Consider the following 21,326-nt stretch of genomic DNA (forward strand, 5'->3'; position numbering starts at 1 on the left):
ACCAGCGGTTGCCGTGCTGTTCCGGTACATATTAGATTTGGTTTGTGACATCGTGTGTCAAATCAAAAACATTCTCCTTTATATCTCTACAATTTCTTTGTAAATTTCTGAATTCACAGAATATGAGCATTATTCCTTGAAAAAAATATCATAAATTGTCAAAAAAACAAGTATTATTTTTTCAGTTTTTTTTTTTTCAAAATGTTACTAATTCATAAAACAATGTAGTATTTGCATTACATTTTCTATAGAAATAAAATCTTAAATACTAAACCAAGGAATAGGGAAACGCACAGCCATCTTACAAGTGGAAACGACGTCTCGATGCTTCCAAGGCATGTCGTTTATTGGTAATAATCCAAGCATAATCACCGGTCTTACTGTCGAAGGTTCCCTCCTGTAGAGAGCGCAATTTCAGAGTAAAACGTGGACCCAATTCACGCAGCTTTACACGTCTACCATCCTTCGTGAACTCGTAACGATGGTGGCGGAAAAATATATAATCTCGTTGATTGTGGAACGTAACCGAACGACGTCCTCTGAATTCGGGATCGTGATGGAAGAGAGCACCCAACATACGACCCACAGTTAAACCAAGGCGTGTAGTGAAATTGTTTAGGATAACCTCTGGACGATGTTTTGTTATTTCTTTGTGATCACGTTTCATATCTGAGGTAAGTTTAACATTTGATACTTTGAAATGAGCTGTTGGTCCATTGGGTAAATGTATTACTAGCAGGCCATTTGGTTGGCGGCGATCTTCGTTAATGATGACAACGTCTGTATATTCCTCTCGAACGGCTGATTTACAAATGTTTTTAACTGAAGACTTATTACGAATCTTCACCAAAGCATTGGGGAAAATTCTTCCCAACTCCAAGCCAAATTTCCGAGTTTTCGTAACTGGATTATCGGCAAATGTTATTAAGACTTTCGGTTCGTAGGACCGCTCAAAATAGGAACTAAAATCGTCCAACTGCAACTCTTTGCGCAATTCCTCGTTGTCAGAGTCTTCAAGATTTGTCACAGTTGTTTGATCCTTTTCTCTTAAGCTTTCTATGGTATGGCCGGGATTGGCCGGCACGCCGGCTTTACGTCTTGCTCTGCGTTCCTGCATTTTTTTCTTGTGTTTTTCTTTCTTCATTTTACGGAACAGAGCCATTCTTTGTTCTTTATTTCGCATTAAGCTTAGAGGATTAAGAACAGGCATTCTAACTTGAGGTTCATTGTCATCATCATCGTCCTCCTCAACATCGCCTTCGTCATTGTCCTCATCGTTGGAATTTTCAATACTTTCTTCGTTCGACTTTTGTTTTTTCAACTTTTTGGTGGTGGTGGGTTTATCTTCATCCAATTCTTCGCCATCACTATCATCGGAGCTTTCCGTCATAGCTTGAGGAGCATCGTCGTTTCCATCCATCTCTTGGTCATCATCATCTGAATCTGTTTCGACTTCTTCATGCTGCTTACTATTGACTTCATCCATACTTGAATCGCTGTCGCTATCGGGTTGTACAACTTTTTTCTGTTTATTCTTCATGTTTTTACAATCTTTTTATTTAAATATCTCCGAAAATAGTGTTTTTCCAGAAAATAGTTTTGTATTTTTGTTTAGATTTTGGATGTCAATTGCTATGTTGCACGTTTCACGTGTGACAGATGGATTTATAGATCGGGAAATGGGTAGGGATTTATAGATTGACGTTTAATTCGATAATATCAACAATCGGTACACTTTTTACTACGATAACAAATTTTCCTTTATGTTATCGAAAAAGATAGTAAAAAATAAGTTGTGTTCCTTTACTTACCTCAGGATACCATTTTTAACCTGCAAAGCGTTCCTTAACCCCAAAAGGTAGTAAATCTGGCAGCAATTTTTAAGAGAGAGAGAGAACAAAAATGGCTGAACTGATTTTTATACATTTGTTTGACGATTATTTGGCAATGAAGAAAAAAAAACAAAAGTAAACAGGCGAGCGCTGACAACGAAATTAAAAACGGTGAAATAAAAGAAGGAAATTGATTTTTTTTCTTTTTGACATTGTAACCAGTAGTCCGGTTCTGGAGCTCGTAATAGCCCGTTTCCACGGTACGTCGTTCGTTCTCTATTCGTTGTTCGACCCTCAAATACGAATAAATTACTTGATTCCCCATACAAAATTCTGAGAACGAACGACGATTTTTCTACGTTGTTCAAGTAGAAATACTCTCCGAACAACGATAAAATATGTCCCATCTCTAACAAATGAGAGAATTTATCGAAATAAATTAATTATGACAGACAAAATATAAAATTTAAAAATGTTGGGCTTTTTAAGAAAATCTGCAAAAAATTAATGAAAAGTAAACGGTTCAGCGATTAGTATACATTCAAAGCATAGCAAATTTTCTATTCTCCTTCATTGCAGTTACATTTTTTGTCCATTGTTTCAAATTCGCGTACAAATATGGAAACAAAAGTCAAATACCTGCCTGAAAATCTGTATACACAAATTTTGTTCTGACATGTCTCTCTCCCATTCATTTTGAAAATGGAAACATATAAAAAAATACAGAAAATACAAAAATTTTCAAAATTAATGGAAAATATGAAAGAAAAGTGTGCAATCAAATGTAAAATATACATTCGCAGGAAAGGTTAGTGTTTTTCCTGCTCTTTTAATATATGTTACACGTGTTATGTGGTCAGATTCTCATAAAAACGAGGAAGCAAAAAGTTAGGAAAAATAAATTATGTTTCTCTTAATTACGAATGGTGTCGTGGAAACGGGTTAATTCGTATACGTCGTTCGACAGGCGAACAACGTAATTGAAACGCTCGTGTGAACATGACATTAACGAGAGCATTACCGACAATTATCGATATCGAATTTTAATTTGTCGAAAATAAAGTAGCCACTAATGCCTTATTCATATTGACGGTAATTCGCTTTCTATTCGTTGTTCGAGCCCAAATTATGTATTAATTACTTCATTTTCCATACAAAATTCTGAGAGCGAAGAACGATTTTTGTACATTGTTCAATTTAATTTACTCTTCTAACGACGATAAAATATGTCCCATCCCTAACAAATGAGAGTATTTATCGAAAAAAATTAATTATGACAGGCAAAATACAAAATTTAAAAATGTATTAAAAATACGAGCTTTTTTAGAAAAACTGCAAAACATGAATGAAAAGTAAACGGTTCAACGATTAGTATACATTTAAAGCATAGACAATTTTCTATTCTCTTTTATTGCAGTTACATTTTTTGTTCATTGTTTCAAATGCGCGAACAAATCTACAAACAAAAATTAAATACCTGCCTGAAAGTATGTATACCAAAAAGATAGTTTGGCAGGTCTCTCTCGTTAATTTTAAAAATAAAAAAATTGAAAAATGTCTTGAAAATACGAAAACTTTGAGAAAAAACAGCAAACATGAATGAAAAGAATATAATTGAATATTAAATAGATATCTGATGGAAGGACAATTAATTTTCCAGTTCACATCAACTAATATTATGTGTCGTTTGGCTTGAACTTCCTTTAAAATCAACAAAAAAAGTATAAAAATATTAACTATTTTGGTATGAAGCAAGTACCATGTCGTATGAACGGGTTAATTCGAGTACGTAATTATGAGAGCGAACAATGAGATTCAAATTCTGGTATGAACATGGCATAACTCCTGCAGGTTCTGGAACAGACACATTACTACCTGCCCTGTTCCAAAACATGCAAGAATCTACACATTTTTACTACGATAACAATTTTCCCCTTATTTTATCAAAAAAAAAAAAAAAAAAAACAATTGAATTACAACAAAATATGGACTCAAGCTGAAATAAACACAAAGATGAAAAAAAAATATTAAAAATTATTAGATTCATGGAGTGCTGGAACAGGCCAATAAGGGCTCTGTTCCTTTACGTGCAAGAATCTGCTAGCTTTACCACTTTTTACTCGAAAAGCGTTCCTTTACTTCAGACAACATACAATTCATATGGGAGCAGTTTACAACTTTTACCACTTTTGCCGGTTTTACCGTTTTCAAAAGTAATGGAACAGACAAAAGGTTATCGAATAAATATTAAAAATTAAAAATTGCAGTTCTGAAACAGACCAAATTTTTCTAAAAAATAATTTATAATTGCCTGTATGTTTGTTCCAAGATTGTAGAACATATTTTGATTATAATCCATAATTCCTGAGATTTGGGCCTCTGAAGTTCCCTAGAATGTTTGATATTGAAAATGGGCTATATCTGTTCACTTTTTATATAGGCCCCACTGAACGGAACTCTCGATTTTCTGTATTTTTTATGGTTTTAGCAACATTATCCCACACAAATGGCTGGAATTTCATATTTAGTATACATTTACATTGAACGGTACCTTTTGATTTTTGGCATTTTGACGATTTTAGCCACATTAGGCTTATTAACCCAACGAATTTGGGAATCTGCAACATGGATTACGAAACCTCCCCTCAGAAATTTCTCGCTACGGGTCCACATTTTGGTTTTATTGTTAAATAAAATAAATAAAAAATACATTTGATTTTGTCAGCTGGTAAACTGGAACAGAGCTATTTTTGCTGAATCTTAACACAGGTTTTAATTATTTTTTTAATTTTTTGTTTTAAAGATTTTTATATTTATTTCTATCAATTTCCATTTTACATATTGTTGATTATTTTACTACTCTATTTACTTAAATTGTTTTTACTTTCTCTTGTTATCCTGCAATGAACATTTATTAAACCGTAATTAATGTTTAATAGAGAAATTAAAAGAATATCATGGCATTAATAAAACAAAACACAACCATTTGTAAATTTTTAACAATTTATTTTAACAAAAGAATATAAAAACAAAAATTAAAAAATACGAACTTAATATATTTAGATATATACACTAAAAATATACATAATGTTATTGTAAAAAATAAGGACGAAACACCAAATACCTTAAAGAGATTTTCTTGTAAATGAGATTCTTAAGGAAAAGAAATACAGTTTAATATCAATTTACTTATCAGAATTGTTGCTCCCTTAAATAAAATAGATACTGTGAAGAGCAACAACATTATTGAAATGCATCAATCAAATAATTATAAAGAAATGGGGAGGGAGCTGGAAGGGATTATAGATATGTTTAATTTTTTTTGTTTACAACTAAATAGAGATATACATATTTGTGTGTGTGTGATTTTATAAAAAAAAATAATTAACAAAATTTGTGTAAATGCATGTTTTGTAAATCATTTGTTTCAAATTTGCATTTTAATTGCACATTATCACTCAGAATAGAAATTAAAAGTACATAGAAAGAAACTTTTCTCACTATAAGAAAGTTAAATTAAATACAACTTGGCTTCCTAAAATGTGCTAAAAATGTTGACATGTTTTCAATGTAATCCATCATTAGTTAGTCCGATATAAATAACATTGGGGTCAGGCTTGTACTTCAGAATCTTACCCCTACGGAATCTTCTAGTACAGTCCACACAGGAAGCTCAAGGCAAAAGATATCAATAGTTCTGCAAATTTAAGGTGCTTGCACCTTCCAACGAGACCTCAAAGAGGCTTCATTACATATAGAGTTTCTTCTCTGTGGGTCGAGTCATTCATTTCATACCTTTATAACTACTTTGAGATTGTTTTTTCCTGACATTTCATTTTGATAGCAACTGCATGTGCCTAATAACCGCAACACTTTTTTTACTACTGATACATCTTCTGCTCATTTACCTAGGGAATAAATTCAATGAAAAAAAACTCACGGGAAATTTGCGTTCAAAATAACACTCAATATGATAGAAAAAAATTTAAATATATATTTTCCGCCAATACATTTTATCCAGGTATACGAAGTATTCAACGTTTAAAACTTGTTGGCGGTGAGACTTGTTAGAAAGTTGTCCTGAAAATGGATCGTTAGTAAAAGTAAGAAACGCATAATAATATCCTTGCATTTCACTACATGGATGGGTGTTACCATTTAAATCATCCTTTTATCATAATGTTTAAACATTAAGTATCATGATTTTTTAAGCGTAAATTAACTTTGTACAGGCTTCAAAATTCTTTTAAATATGGTGGATGGGTGGGAACCAGTTCGATGCGATTTCGCGGGAATTGAAGTAGCTGAAAAATTGGCAAACCTATGTCTCCTAATCCAAAAATTTAAAAATCACAGAGATTTTCAAGCCTTCTGCAGTCAGTATTAGTTCGAATATAAATGTTCACTTGCGGGAGATTTCTCACTTTCGCTATAAAGTTATTTTTGTAAATTAAAATGTGGAATCATAACTCATGCATAATATTTAAAATTTTAATTTCGAAAATCAAAAATACTTTCCGTTATAATAAGTGGGAAATCTGCCACAAGTAAACATTTTAATTGGGCACTATAACGAGTTGCAACTAAAAGAACCAAGACTTGGTTGAACATGTTCAATGGGAGATAAGGACTATACTAAAAATTATTGGTAATAAATGCAGACTACCGTGTTTTATAAAATTCAATACTATTTTAAATACAAACAAATTCAAAACATTGTTATTTAAAGGTAATATATACAAAAAATCAATTTTGTTTTTTTTTTTAATCACACAACTGATAAAGTAAGTTACAAATTATACAAAATAAAAAAACAAACATTAACTACAAAAAGGTAAACAACTCTAAATGGGCGTTGAATTATTACAAATAAAATCTAAAGGACGGCAAAAAAATTCGAGGAAAGAATTTCAGAATATTCATATATTCGAACATATAAATATTGTACAGTCGAACTTCTCTATAACGTAGCTGTTGAGTATGCATCATTACTACGTTTTAAAGAAAAATTCTTTATAAATAGACCACCTGTGTGACAACTAATTTTTATATGAAGAATTATACGTTCTAGAGATGTTCATTACAGAGAAGTTCGACTGTATATTGTCATGAAAATTTGAGCCATTTGCCCTTTGTAGTTAATAAAGTTTTTCTTTAATAGATAGGTAGATACATAGATATTCTAATGTGTATCCACATACATAAATACACATGCACAAACACCAAACTATTTGCTAAGTTGTTATTGAATATGATTTTTGAGCATGTTGGGTGATTTGTTCATGCGACTCAGTACATATTTTAATTAAAAACCGTAAGGTTTTCATATATATTGTATATACATTGTACAAAAGTTTTGAGTTTTTTTTCTGGATTTTTTTGTTGTTTTTTTATAAAACATTAATTGTTCGATCATGGCTTTTTATATTCTCTCTTTCTAGGTTAAGATATTTTTATTGATTTTATGGTATTAATATTGGATTTTTTGGGGACTTTTAATAGATTATTGTTTGAGTTTCGGTTTTTAATTGTTTAAAAGTTGTATTCTGCAATTATTGATTGATTGATTTTAGTTATGATTTTTGTTTTTCATTGAATTGACGTTATATTTTTTGTAGATAAATATTCTTTCTATTGGGGTTTAGAGATTCCGATACATGGAATAATTCTATATTTATGATTTATAATTGAGTGTGGGATTTATATTCAAGTTTTGAAAATTATAATTGCGGGTGACTTTAATGCAGTGAAGTACTACCGTGCTACTTATGTTAATGTCCTTTAAAATTTTAATGGAAACAACAATTAACGGTTTAATTATGCACCTCAATCATTAGTAATAATGGGAGACAGTACATTGATTAAATCGCGTATGGCCATGGATATATGCAGGGGCGCGGCCCAAGATTCAGTTGAAAGTTTAGTGTAGATCTTACATAAGCCTGTTACGTAGGCACTTGTTCTTGTGTCTGTGACATGTCCCTCGAACACCCTAGAAAATATCACGACCCATCAATGTTTAACGATTCTGTCAATGGACAATGCAAGACTTCGGTCGATAGCAACAAAGAAACAAATAAAAAAACATCTTCCGGTCAACCTATCTAATTTTACGGGACTGCTTGGCTATAAAACCGAAGAGAAAGAATATGAATACTAGCCCTGTCGAAAATACCAATTCAGGGATGGATGAATAGTTTGGTACACAATGAGCTCATGTATTAAATTAGGGATATTGACATTTATTTATTCAATGTTTATTTTTAAATGATTTTGGGGAAAAAGAACAAAAGTAAAATAAGAAAATGAAAAGGAGAGAAAAATCCCAAACATAACGTTTGGAAATGTTATTTCTCCACAGTTCCATGCGATGCCATGATTTCACTGGATCTTTGGCATTGGTTTAAATAGAGTCGTGACAGATCCCATCTTTTTTCTTCAGAATTTAAACGAATTTCATGAATGCTAAGTGGAATTCGTGAAACATCGAATCTTTTCTTCTAATTCGAGAATTTGATTTGCATTCATTTTCGTCTAATGCGAAAATTTGATATATATGTATAATTTGAAACATTTCATAAATTTTCTCGTTTAGAGTTAAGCTTGATGATCGAAATGTTTTTGCAAGTGAAAAAGGAAAGCCAAAGACTCGAACCCACACAGTCACCAAATTATGTGACCTGGTTATGCTGTTAGTTGAGCAGCTCTTCAGACATATCGACTATGGAATGACTTCTCTGTCCTAGAACTTTTGGTTTTTTAAATGCAAATGTGTTTTTTTGTAATTCAAGAATCTCATTTGTAATTTGATTTATTCCATTTGAAATTCGAATTATTCAAAAGCCAGTTATAAAACCATTACAAAAAATTGTTTTCTCATTTTTCTTGTTTCGAATTTAAAATGGAAAAAATTTTGTATTACAAATGAAATAATTTGAATTCCAAATAGAAAATTTTAAATTACAAGTAGAAAAATTCAAATTACAAATAAAATAATTCGAATTCATTTGTAAAGAATTAAAAATGAAATTCTCGAATGAAAATTGGAATAAATCTCAAATTTTATTGTTGTAAAATTAAAATATTTAGGCCGACTGTTTACTGACGATATTAGTCGCCTTTATAGTGAAAGTTTAAATTTCAGGCTAGCACACAGTGTGGGTTTAACCACAGGTTATCTTGTCTTGTCAGAGGTTGTCAGAGGAGAATCAAAGCCTCCTGCAAAGTGGACATCCCCACCTTTAAACCGTGACGACTTCTATGAGATTACCTGGTATAAATTATTCCATCTTTCATTAAAGTTGGAACCGAACCACATTAAGTCGTTACATAGTTCAACAGAATTCGAGGTTATCATCAATTTAACGTCATTGATCTATCGAAATATTGGAAATTTCAAATTTTTGTTACAATTTTTGCTAAAAAAGACATTCGTTAATAGGACCTTAAATGTGATTTGCAGCCGACACCACCTCAACACCCAATGTTTCAAAACTTTATATAAATCTGGAATATAAAGTAGAACTTTTCGCGGAGTTTGATTTGAGAATAAATGCTGAATTTACGTTTTCATTAGTAGTATGTTACGAAACTTTCTAGCTCCTACATACAATTTTTATATCTATATTGTCTGATATACATATGTACAGTCGAACTTCTCTATAACATAGCTGCTGGAGAAAAGAATTACGGCGGTATAGAAAAACTTCGTTTTAAAGTGAATTCAAATGTTGTGAGAATTCAAATTTTTGTTTTATAAAACAATTCGTTATAAAGAATTATAGAGATGTTCATTATAGAGAAGTTTGACTGTATGATCTTTTTGTATATTATAATTATTGCACTTTTGTGACTTAAACTAAACATAAGATACTTGAAAGCAAGGAATGAAACACGATTTTTATAATACCGAAATAGAAAAAATACAAATGGTTTGATGGTTAACAATTAGACATTCCCACTTTCATTAAGTCGACTATTTACTCAGGGCCATCAAGAATATTTCCCTCGGTATTTTCCGCACGGAAAATAATTTTAAAAAAATAAATTCTTTTAAAATCAATATTTTAAAATGTTAAAAACTATTAGGATCGCTTGAAAATGAAATATTATCGGCGAAACGACAAAACATATTCCCTTTTTAGACATAAATATGGAAGAAAAAATTGTGAAATTGGAGAAAGGGAAGAAATTCCGCAAATAAATTTTATTCATGATAAATGAACAGGAAAAGATCCAAATACAGTTTCAAACTATAATTACTACATATTTTAATTAGAAAATTAAAAGATCAGCCAAATTATAAATGTTCACTTTCGGGAGATTTCTCACTTTCACTGTTTCCTTCTATTATAAATGAAAAGGGAGAGGCAAAAAAAAAAAAGAACGACAACATTAAATTTTAGAAATTATAATATGGAATAATAATACACGCACAGTATTCAAGATTTTAATTTTGAAAATCAAATGTACTTTCCGTTATTTTGGCTCTCCCTGTTAATAGGCGACATAGTGAAAGTGATAAATCTGCCACAAGTGTACATGTATAATTAGGCCTGTACAAACTTTTACAAAATGCTGTTTGATAACAAACTTGTTCAATAAAAGAGAACTGAGAAATACTTGCAAGAACTTGCAAATACTTTTCACTTGCGAAGTTATCGAACAGTCCTATCGAGTTGATTAACTCCGTATTTCGGTTACTTCCTTTTAATTTGAAATACGACGAGAAAATCAGAGTGGAAAATTACCCAGCAGTTCGAATTAGCTGTGAAAATAACAGTGTACAAAGCTGGAAATTACTGATGTACCTAAAACTCTACGCAAACAAGCGCCGATGTTTTCAACTAAAAAAAATTACATCGAATCTGTAAAGTCGAAAGTTGAACATTTTTAACTTTGGTAGGAAGAATGTTTGCTTTTGTGGGTGATTGAAGCTACTATTTTTTACTACGATAACATTTTTTCTTTTATGTTATCGGAAAAAATATTAAAAAATAGTAGATTCTTGCAGTTCTGGAACAGACCAAATATATAAACAATTGTTTACTTAGACAAATTTTACACTGTCTTTTTGGGCAATGTGTAGGCCTTTCTTGTAGCATCGTACGTCGAGTTTTAGGTATGGGCGATACAAAACTATCGATTTTTCTTAGTTCTAAAACATAGGGAATATTATTTAAAAGGAACAGCTAAGAAATTCCCAATGATTTGTTTATTTACAATTGAGATTCATTGCGGTATTTTCGGGAAAACAAAAAACTTATCACATTTCACATTAACAATGCTTTGTTGTTACCATCAAACCATTGAAGAACAATACAAAAATGTAAATAACTGCACACTCTGAGATTGGTAAAGTGATCCAAAATATTTGATCAGTGAAAGAAAAATACACATCAAAAAATGTGAAGAAAATTATGCTTAACATCGCTTAATAACGTTGACATAAATTGCTAATCTAATTAAAAAAATACATTTCCATTTAAACACTGGTTAAAGAGAGATACCTAAATATTGTATATCTTAGCCCTAAACAAATAATATTATACAAAAACTGTTTATAATTATTCTATACTTACACTTCTATATATATAAATGTATATATGCATGAAAATTATCATCAATTCACTAGAGATTTAGACTAATGTTGAACGCCATGGTATGTGGTATTCCTGGAAGTTGTTGGTTTTTTCTATAGTATTTGTCTTTTGTAAATTCCATTGTTGTTGTTGTTGTAGATGCTTGTTAATTTGTTATCATTTTACAAATTCAAATTATATACAGGTAATGCATCCGCATCCGCAATTGCACCTTGACGATTTTGCCTGGCTGTACCAGCAGCAACTGGCGGAACTGGTGCTGGGGCAACAACACCAGCAACACCGCCACCACCCCCACTACTTACCGGTGCAGAATTTCCCCTAGGAGGCCGGCTATAGTGACGATTGTTTACTTGATAAAGTCGCGGTGGATATGATATTAATGTTGATCCCAATGCCATGCTTAGAGGGGCTTTATAACGACCTGGCAAACTTACAAACACAGTACCAACTGCTGCTAAATTATCGGCAGTTGGTTCAATGGCTATTAACAACACCTCTGGTAATTGATTGTTGCCACTAGTTGTTTGATGCTGATGTTTTGAACGGGCACCGGTGGCACTGCGAACGATTCGATTGTTTGCTGCGGCCGATGTAGATGATGTTGTAGGATGTGGACTATCCAAATCAAAGGAATTTGCCGCCAGGAACACATATGCAAATGGACGCTTGGCTAAATGCAATAGTTCTACAACATGTTGACGTCGAGCTCTTCGAATATCCGCTGTTTGTTTCACCTTCCATATGACAACACAAACAGCCAAGAACAAAAAGAAACACGAAAAGAAAACCGAAAAGAATACAAACAAATCAATGTGCAATTGATCTTGACGGAAAACAACAGACCCATAGCTGGGTTCTGGGCCGGAGCTAGCACGAAGGGCAATGAAAAATCTTGTGGCACTTAAGTTGTGAGCATGTTGTGGCAAAGTTAGAACCAAACGATTCTTCAAACCAAATAATCTCAATAAAGTGTTGCAATGATTCAGTGTGACATGGGTACTCAAATCCTTGGCATGTTGGTCTTTCACATAAAAGCTATGGCCGCCATGACTTTTGCAATCTTGAATATGCGGCACATAATAACTATTTCGCTTGTCATTCATTACCAATTTGGAAAACGATGTGTTATTGTCATATTTTGGCTGTGCAATATTTAGAGGATGTGAGCGTTTAATTTTCGGACCCCAATTGTAACGATTGTCCAAAAAGATCTCATGATAGCCATTGGTTTCGTTTGTTTCAACGATAAATGAATCATCCTGGGGCGACATATATACATCCAATTCACCCTGTGTGACATCAATAATGACACGTATATCGACATTCATGAAACGTGGCTGAATGACAAAGAACACCGTTTGTCCGGGTTTTAGAGCGGCAGGTTTAGCTTTGCACTCCTCTGAAAGAAAATAATGGAGATAAAAATTAAAAATAAATAAAAAGACAAGTAAGAAAGGGACCAAAATAGGGAGGACCGGCCGACTATATGGTACCCTACTACACGACTCTATCTATCTATATATAAAGTAGAAACAATTTTGTGCGTTTGTTTGTTTGACTCAAAAACCGCTGAACCAATCTTCCGGAAAATTTCAGAGTATATCACTACATGGCCTGAAAGTAACATAGGCTATAAAAAGAGATATAGCATAGAATTGGATGTAACTCCAAAAAAAAAAAAAAAAAATAAATCGGTTTAGATTTGGATTTGATGAACCAAACACCCTATATATACCCGATTTTAAAGAAAGTTGGAATGTGTGACGAATATTGGCCTAGGCAGTATCTATATAAAAAATCAAATGCCGTTCGTTGGTAATGGCATCAGTTGAGAACGGCTGGACCGATTTGGATAATTCTTTTCTTGAAATGTTCGTCATAACCCAATTAGGTTTTCATGCACGCTCTAACGCCCACTTTTTCAAATTTAATATTTTCTACTAAAACTACTGAACTGATTCTCCTGAAATGGTCAGGGAATGTACAGCGAAGGACCCCGGTGAAAATAGGTTACATATTTTGTCGAATTTCGGAAGAAGCGGGGAGCTTCCCCTATACACTATTTAAAAAAAAATGCTATATTTACAACTAGCAAATGTCCGCTACTTCGTATGTGGAAAGGATATAAAAAGCAAATAAACAATATATAATATTTAAGTTGCAAACACTAAAAATTGTGTTGCACTAATACCAATTTTAATCAATATTTATTTTTATTTTAGTACTGTACGTACCCCTTTAGTACTATTTTTTAAAAAGATCATCCGTATCTCACCCTTACACACTAAGAGCGAGATCAACGTTGCACACCAATACTCACCCTAACACCAAAAATACAGATTCCAGCACTGTCCCTTCACCCAAAAACAAATTGAGTGCCATTCAGTACTTTTCTTTTACTTATGGTACTTTTCGTACCCATAAGTACGGCTTTCCGAAACTACCTGAATCCTACACTTATACAGTAATATTAATTCCAAATTTCAGAAATTCCAGCTCTATCCGTTCACACAAATCCAAATTGTACCAATTTTAGTACTTTTCGTACCCATAATTACGAATTTCCAAAAATACCTCAATCCTACACCCCTACAGTAATCTAAATTCAAAACTTCCGGATTCCAGCTCTATCCGTTCACCCAAATCAAAATTTAGCACTGCTCGTACTCATAAATACGAACTTCCAAAACCTTTTTCTTATTTCAACGCCACTTCCAACCTTGATTTCCATATACCTATCGGTCAAATTTCCAAAAAGCCTTTGGTACATCTCTATAAAATTCCATCAGTGACCCCTCGTTAAAAATTTCAGAATTCTAGCACTTCGCGTTTGCCTAATACAATGGATACCATATTTAGTACCCTTTAGTACTTTTCGAACCTTTCTAGGACGAATTTCCAAAAACCCCTTTAGCCAAAAACAAATTGTACCAAATTCTGTACCATTTAGTACTTTTCATAGTATATATTTCCAAATTCATCTATCTGCATGTCTTAACCCCACACACAAACAGTGGCTCTAAGGACAAATTGTAGAATTCCAGCTCTACACCCGATACCAAATTTAGAACGATTTAGTACTTTTCGTATATTTATGGTATGCACGTATTTCCTAAACCGCCTCCATATACCAACGCCACACACCAACACTCACCCTGACTCCAATAAAAAATTGGGTGCCATTTCGTAATTTTCGTATACATATAGTACGTCTTTCGACAACCACATATATCAACCCTACACTGACATTAATACCGAATAATAAAAGTAATATTTATTTCAAATTAGGATTCATTCCACCTCTATCCGTTCATCCAATAATAAATTTTACCAAACTTAGTACCATTAAGTAGTCTTCTTACCCATAAGTACGATTTTCCAAAACTACCTCAATCCTTCACTTCAACAGTGACCGTAATTCCAAATAACATGATTCCAGCGCTATCCGTGCACTCAAATCCAAATTGTACCAAAGGTAGTACCACTTAGTACACTGCCCGTCACTTGAATAGGACACCCTACAAATTTTTTTCCAACCTTAATTTTTTCCGGAATTATGCAAAATATGAAGTGTTGAAGATTTTTTATATTTAGTTTTAAGTGTTTGGAGTAAACTTAGTCATTCATTTGTAATCATATCTGATTTATATAAGAATTATACGACGAAAGGAAAATAAAGTCAAAAATTCATGTAAAAAAATTGCGTCATTTGAATAGGACACCCCCTAAAAACTTGGGTATACATAAAGATTGTAGTAGAATATCGACGCACATTCACTCTATATTAAAAACGAAATAATTTCAGTAATATTCAGTAAAAGTATATCCCTCCAGATTAAGGATACACCCCTATATCCTGCTTTGGCAAGGAATCGCACAATTTCCTTTCATAATCACGTGTAATGCTTAACAATGCTTGCACTATTCCTTTAATAAGTTTATTTTTGGAAGCGTACTGTCTGTCAGAGTCGTAGATTTTACACAGAGTTCTTTCCTATACATTTTAGAGAATATTTACCACTACAAAATATGGCGGTCCCTTCAGGATATCCGAATTTCTTCTGAGAAATGCTAGTATTCGCTGCCCGAAGTGTTTAAAATGGACCAATATCGTGATGAAATTACCACTCCGGACATCCGAAAATGCTTTCCCCTACTGGAAAAGACTTTTTTAGAATTCCTTTGTAAAATATTGTACGCATTTAAGGTGAAAGGAATTGACGCCAAAGTCCTTCATAATTATTAAGGACCCTCCTCATCGAGTAAACAATTGCATAACTATATATCTATTTTTTTAAGTTCATTGAATGGAAGATAACTTTCTTTATTGTTTCTCTAGCGATAAAGGTGCTTTTATCGTGTTGGAACTCTTTACTAATTATGAAGGACTTTGGCGTCAATTCCTTTCACCTTAAATGCGTACAATATTTTACAAAGGAATTCTAAAAAAGTCTTTTCCAGTAGGGGAAAGCATTTTCGGATGTCCGGAGTGGTAATTTCATCACGATATTGGTCCATTTTAAACACTTCGGGCAGCGAATACTAGCATTTCTCAGAAGAAATTCGGATATCCTGAAGGGACCGCCATATTTTGTAGTGGTAAATATTCTCTAAAATGTATAGGAAAGACCTCTGTGTAAAATCTACGACTCTGACAGACGGTACGCTTCCAAAAATAAACTTATTAAAGGAATCGTGCAAGCATTGTTAAGCATTACACGTGATTATGAAAGGAAATTGTGCGATTCCTTGCCAAAGCAGGATATAGGGGTGTATCCTTAATCTGGAGGGATATACTTTTACTAAATATTACTGAAATTATTTCGTTTTTAATATAGAGTGAATGTGCGTCGATATTCTACTACAATCTTTATGTATACCCAAGTTTTTAGGGGGTGTCCTATTCAAATGACGCAATTTTTTTACATGAATTTTTGACTTTATTTTCCTTTCGTCGTATAATTCTTATATAAATCAGATATGAATACAAATGAATGACTAAGTTTACTCCAAACACTTAAAACTAAATATAAAAAATCTTCAACACTTCATATTTTGCATAATTACGGAAAAAATTAAGGTTGGAAAAAAATTTGTAGGGTGTCCTATTCAAGTGACGGGCAGTGTACTTTTCGTACCCACCACTACGAATTTCCAAAACTACCTCAGTCTTACACTCCAACAGTAATCCTAATTTAAAATTTCAGGACTCAAGCGCTATTTCCAAAACTACCTCAGTCTTACACTCCAACAGTAATCCTAATTTAAAATTTCAGGACTCAAGCGCTATCCGTCACCCAAATCCAAATTGTAACACATTTAGTACAATTTAGTACTTTTCATATCCATAAGTACGAATTTCCAAAACTACTTTAGTCCTACACTCCTCCAACAGTAATATCAATTCCAAATTTCATGATTCCAGCTCTATCAATTCATCCAAATTCAAATTGTACCAAATTTAATACCATTTAGTACTCTTCGTGCACGTAAGCACGAATTTCCAAAACCACTCTCATATCTTAATCCTACACTTCAACAGTAATCTTAATTCCAAATTTCAGGTTTCCAGCTCTATACGTTCACCCAAATCCAAATTGTTCCGCCTTAGGGGAGCATAGCTGTGTGCTACCGGGCTCGTCCACAGGTTGTGGACCATAGATATATGGGGCAGCTGCGACTTAAATAAGCAGCCGCGGACAATATAGCGGCTTTGAGAGGAGGGTCTCAGAGGGGACACGGGCCACGCTGTATCACTAGTAAATTCTGAGTGCCAACGATACTCAAAGCGTCGTGGCGAGTCATAGGCGCCAATAAATAACCTATTGTGTCTTTTACATTGATACCGTAAAAGATTGCATTTCACATGACATGCTTGGAGGTCAAGTGAAATGCAAAGCATCGTGGAAAAGGCAGCGTACCTGCCACCAAGCTAGGCTCTTAGAGACTAATCACCTGTAACTGCCGAAATTTAAATGATTCGAGTATTCACAAGGAAAGGTTTAGCTTTGCACTCCTCTGAAAGAAAAGAATGGAGATAAAAATTAAAAATAAATAAAAAGGCAAGTAAGAAAGGGACCAAAATAGGGAGGGCCGACTATATGGTACACTACTACACGACTCTATCTATCTATATAAAGTAGAAAAAAATTTGTACGTTTGTTTGTTTGACCCAAAAACCGCTGAACCAATCTTCCTGAAATTTTCACAGTATATCACTACATGGCCTGAAAGTAACATAGGCTATAAAAATTTCTAAAATTCCGCGTTGATCCGGAGATATAGCATCAGAATTGGATGTAACTCCAAAAAAATATCGGTTTAGATTTGGATTTGATGAACAAAACACCCTATATATAACCGATTTTAAAGAAAGTTGGAATGTGTGACGAAAATTGGCCTAGGTAGTATCTATATAAAAAAATCAAATGTCGTTCGTTGGTAATGGCATCAGTTGAGAACGGCTGGACCGATTTGGATAATTCTTTTCTTGAAATGTTCGTCATAACCCAACTTATGTTTTCATGCACGCTCTTACGCCCACTTTTTTCAGTTTTCAAATTTAATATTTTCTACTAAAACTACTGAACTGATTCTCCTGAAATGGTCAGGGAATGTACAGCGATGGACCCCGTTGAAAATAGGCTACATATTTTGTCGAATTTCGGAAGAAGCGGGGAGCTTCCCCTATACACTATTTTAAAAAAAATGCTATATTTACAACTAGCAAATGTCCGCTACTTCGTATGTGGAAAGGATATAAAAAGCAAATAAACAATATATAATATTTAAGTTGCAAACACTAAAAATTGTGTTGCACTAATACCAATTTTAATCAATATTTATTTTTATTTTAGTACTGTACGTACCCCTTTAGTACTATTTTTTAAAAAGATCATCCGTATCTCACCCTTACACACTAAGAGCGAGATCAACGTTGCACACCAATACTCACCCTAACACCAAAAATACAGATTCCAGCACTGTCCCTTCACCCAAAAACAAATTGAGTGCCATTCAGTACTTTTCTTTTACTTATGGTACTTTTCGTACCCATAAGTACGGCTTTCCGAAACTACCTGAATCCTACACTTATACAGTAATATTAATTCCAAATTTCAGAAATTCCAGCTCTATCCGTTCACACAAATCCAAATTGTACCAATTTTAGTACTTTTCGTACCCATAATTACGAATTTCCAAAAATACCTCAATCCTACACCCCTACAGTAATCTAAATTCAAAACTTCCGGATTCCAGCTCTATCCGTTCACCCAAATCAAAATTTAGCACTGCTCGTACTCATAAATACGAACTTCCAAAACCTTTTTCTTATTTCAACGCCACTTCCAACCTTGATTTCCATATACCTATCGGTCAAATTTCCAAAAAGCCTTTGGTACATCTCTATAAAATTCCATCAGTGACCCCTCGTTAAAAATTTCAGAATTCTAGCACTTCGCGTTTGCCTAATACAATGGATACCATATTTAGTACCCTTTAGTACTTTTCGAACCTTTCTAGGACGAATTTCCAAAAACCCCTTTAGCCAAAAACAAATTGTACCAAATTCTGTACCATTTAGTACTTTTCATAGTATATATTTCCAAATTCATCTATCTGCATGTCTTAACCCCACACACAAACAGTGGCTCTAAGGACAAATTGTAGAATTCCAGCTCTACACCCGATACCAAATTTAGAACGATTTAGTACTTTTCGTATATTTATGGTATGCACGTATTTCCTAAACCGCCTCCATATACCAACGCCACACACCAACACTCACCCTGACTCCAATAAAAAATTGGGTGCCATTTCGTAATTTTCGTATACATATAGTACGTCTTTCGACAACCACATATATCAACCCTACACTGACATTAATACCGAATAATAAAAGTAATATTTATTTCAAATTAGGATTCATTCCACCTCTATCCGTTCATCCAATAATAAATTTTACCAAACTTAGTACCATTAAGTAGTCTTCTTACCCATAAGTACGATTTTCCAAAACTACCTCAATCCTTCACTTCAACAGTGACCGTAATTCCAAATAACATGATTCCAGCGCTATCCGTGCACTCAAATCCAAATTGTACCAAAGGTAGTACCACTTAGTACTTTTCGTACCCACCACTACGAATTTCCAAAACTACCTCAGTCTTACACTCCAACAGTAATCCAAATTTAAAATTTCAGGACTCAAGCGCTATTTCCAAAACTACCTCAGTCTTACACTCCAACAGTAATCCTAATTTAAAATTTCAGGACTCAAGCGCTATCCGTCACCCAAATCCAAATTGTAACACATTTAGTACAATTTAGTACTTTTCATATCCATAAGTACGAATTTCCAAAACTACTTTAGTCCTACACTCCTCCAACAGTAATATCAATTCCAAATTTCATGATTCCAGCTCTATCAATTCATCCAAATTCAAATTGTACCAAATTTAATACCATTTAGTACTCTTCGTGCACGTAAGCACGAATTTCCAAAACCACTCTCATATCTTAATCCTACACTTCAACAGTAATCTTAATTCCAAATTTCAGGTTTCCAGCTCTATACGTTCACCCAAATCCAAATTGTTCCGCCTTAGGGGAGCATAGCTGTGTGCTACCGGGCTCGTCCACAGGTTGTGGACCATAGATATATGGGGCAGCTGCGACTTAAATAAGCAGCCGCGGACAATATAGCGGCTTTGAGAGGAGGGTCTCAGAGGGGACACGGGCCACGCTGTATCACTAGTAAATTCTGAGTGCCAACGATACTCAAAGCGTCGTGGCGAGTCATAGGCGCCAATAAATAACCTATTGTGTCTTTTACATTGATACCGTAAAAGATTGCATTTCACATGACATGCTTGGAGGTCAAGTGAAATGCAAAGCATCGTGGAAAAGGCAGCGTACCTGCCACCAAGCTAGGCTCTTAGAGACTAATCACCTGTAACTGCCGAAATTTAAATGATTCGAGTATTCACAAGGAAAATAAAAGGAAATTACGGAAAAGGACACGATTTGCACAACTTGGCAACTTTGCTCAGCTCAGTGCCGAGTGTGAAAGATTGAAGATCGGTTTGATAGGTTTAAGCGAAGTACGTTGGAATGGTAGTAATGAATTGAGAGATGACAATGGTGGACTGCTTTTATACTCAGGTATGCCAAATGAAGATGACCCACATATACGAGGGGTTGGCATTTACTTAAGGCGGCAATTAGCTCAATCCCTTATTAAGTGGCAGCCCATTTCAGAAAGAATAATAACAGCCAAAATAAGAAATAAAAAGTTTATCATATCAATTGTGCAGTGCTATGCACCTACAGAGGATAGCGACCCTGAGCAGAAACAGGCATTCTACAGCCTTCTAAACCGAACATTCCATGATATACAAAATAACCACAGAACTATATTAATGGGAGATTTTAATGCGCAAATTGGGCCGGACAATACCGATTATGAAAATATTATGGGCAAACATGGGATAGGTGTTTGCAATGACAATGGCGAGCTATTTATAGAAACATGCAGCAACTACGACCTTAAGATAGCAGGATCAGTCTTCCCACACAAAAACTGCCATAAGTACACATGGAAATCACCAGCTGGAAACTTTCACTCGCAAATAGACCATATTTGTATATCCAGAAACTTTTTTAATATTTGCTGCGACGTGAGAAACAGACGAAGGATCGGTTATCGGTTATCGAAACCATGTACGTGTAATTTTGTTCGCTGCTGGCTAAAATCTATTTTTTGTTAGTTTATAAACAAATAAACTTAAATATTTTATGGAAAAACAAATGATCTTATACCTCTGTGATCGAGTTTTATTACAGCTGTCAACAAATCATTGGATTTATTGTTTCATTTAATTAACAT

At 33.7% G+C, this 21,326-nt stretch overlaps 2 protein-coding genes across 2 annotated transcripts in view; both read right to left on the reverse strand.

The window, feature by feature from the left end:
• Positions 1–241: 241 nt before the first annotated feature.
• On the reverse strand, positions 242–1,668 carry LOC141393056 (probable ribosome production factor 1). The gene has a single exon (XM_073966003.1). It carries the CDS (start codon positions 1,538–1,540, stop codon positions 302–304), a length of 1,239 nt encoding a protein of 412 aa, XP_073822104.1. The 5' UTR covers positions 1,541–1,668; the 3' UTR covers positions 242–301.
• A 5,598-nt stretch (positions 1,669–7,266) lies between these two features.
• Positions 7,267–21,326, reverse strand: part of Megf8 (multiple EGF like domains 8) — a 34,162-nt gene continuing 20,102 nt past the window's right edge. The window contains exon 6 of the mRNA XM_073969091.1: positions 7,267–12,836. Coding sequence (XP_073825192.1) covers positions 11,596–12,836 — 1,241 coding nt within the window. The 3' untranslated portion in view covers positions 7,267–11,595. The remainder of the gene's footprint in view (positions 12,837–21,326) is intronic.

This window comes from Musca autumnalis, unplaced genomic scaffold, assembly GCF_047663935.1.
Source record: "Musca autumnalis isolate F117 unplaced genomic scaffold, ASM4766393v1 scaffold_2, whole genome shotgun sequence".
Lineage (NCBI taxonomy): Eukaryota > Metazoa > Arthropoda > Insecta > Diptera > Muscidae > Musca > Musca autumnalis.

Bases quoted from the DNA above. Each gene is read 5' to 3' on its own strand.
- LOC141393056 (XM_073966003.1), bottom strand. From the start codon at position 1,540: ATGAAGAATAAACAGAAAAAAGTTGTACAACCCGATAGCGACAGCGAT.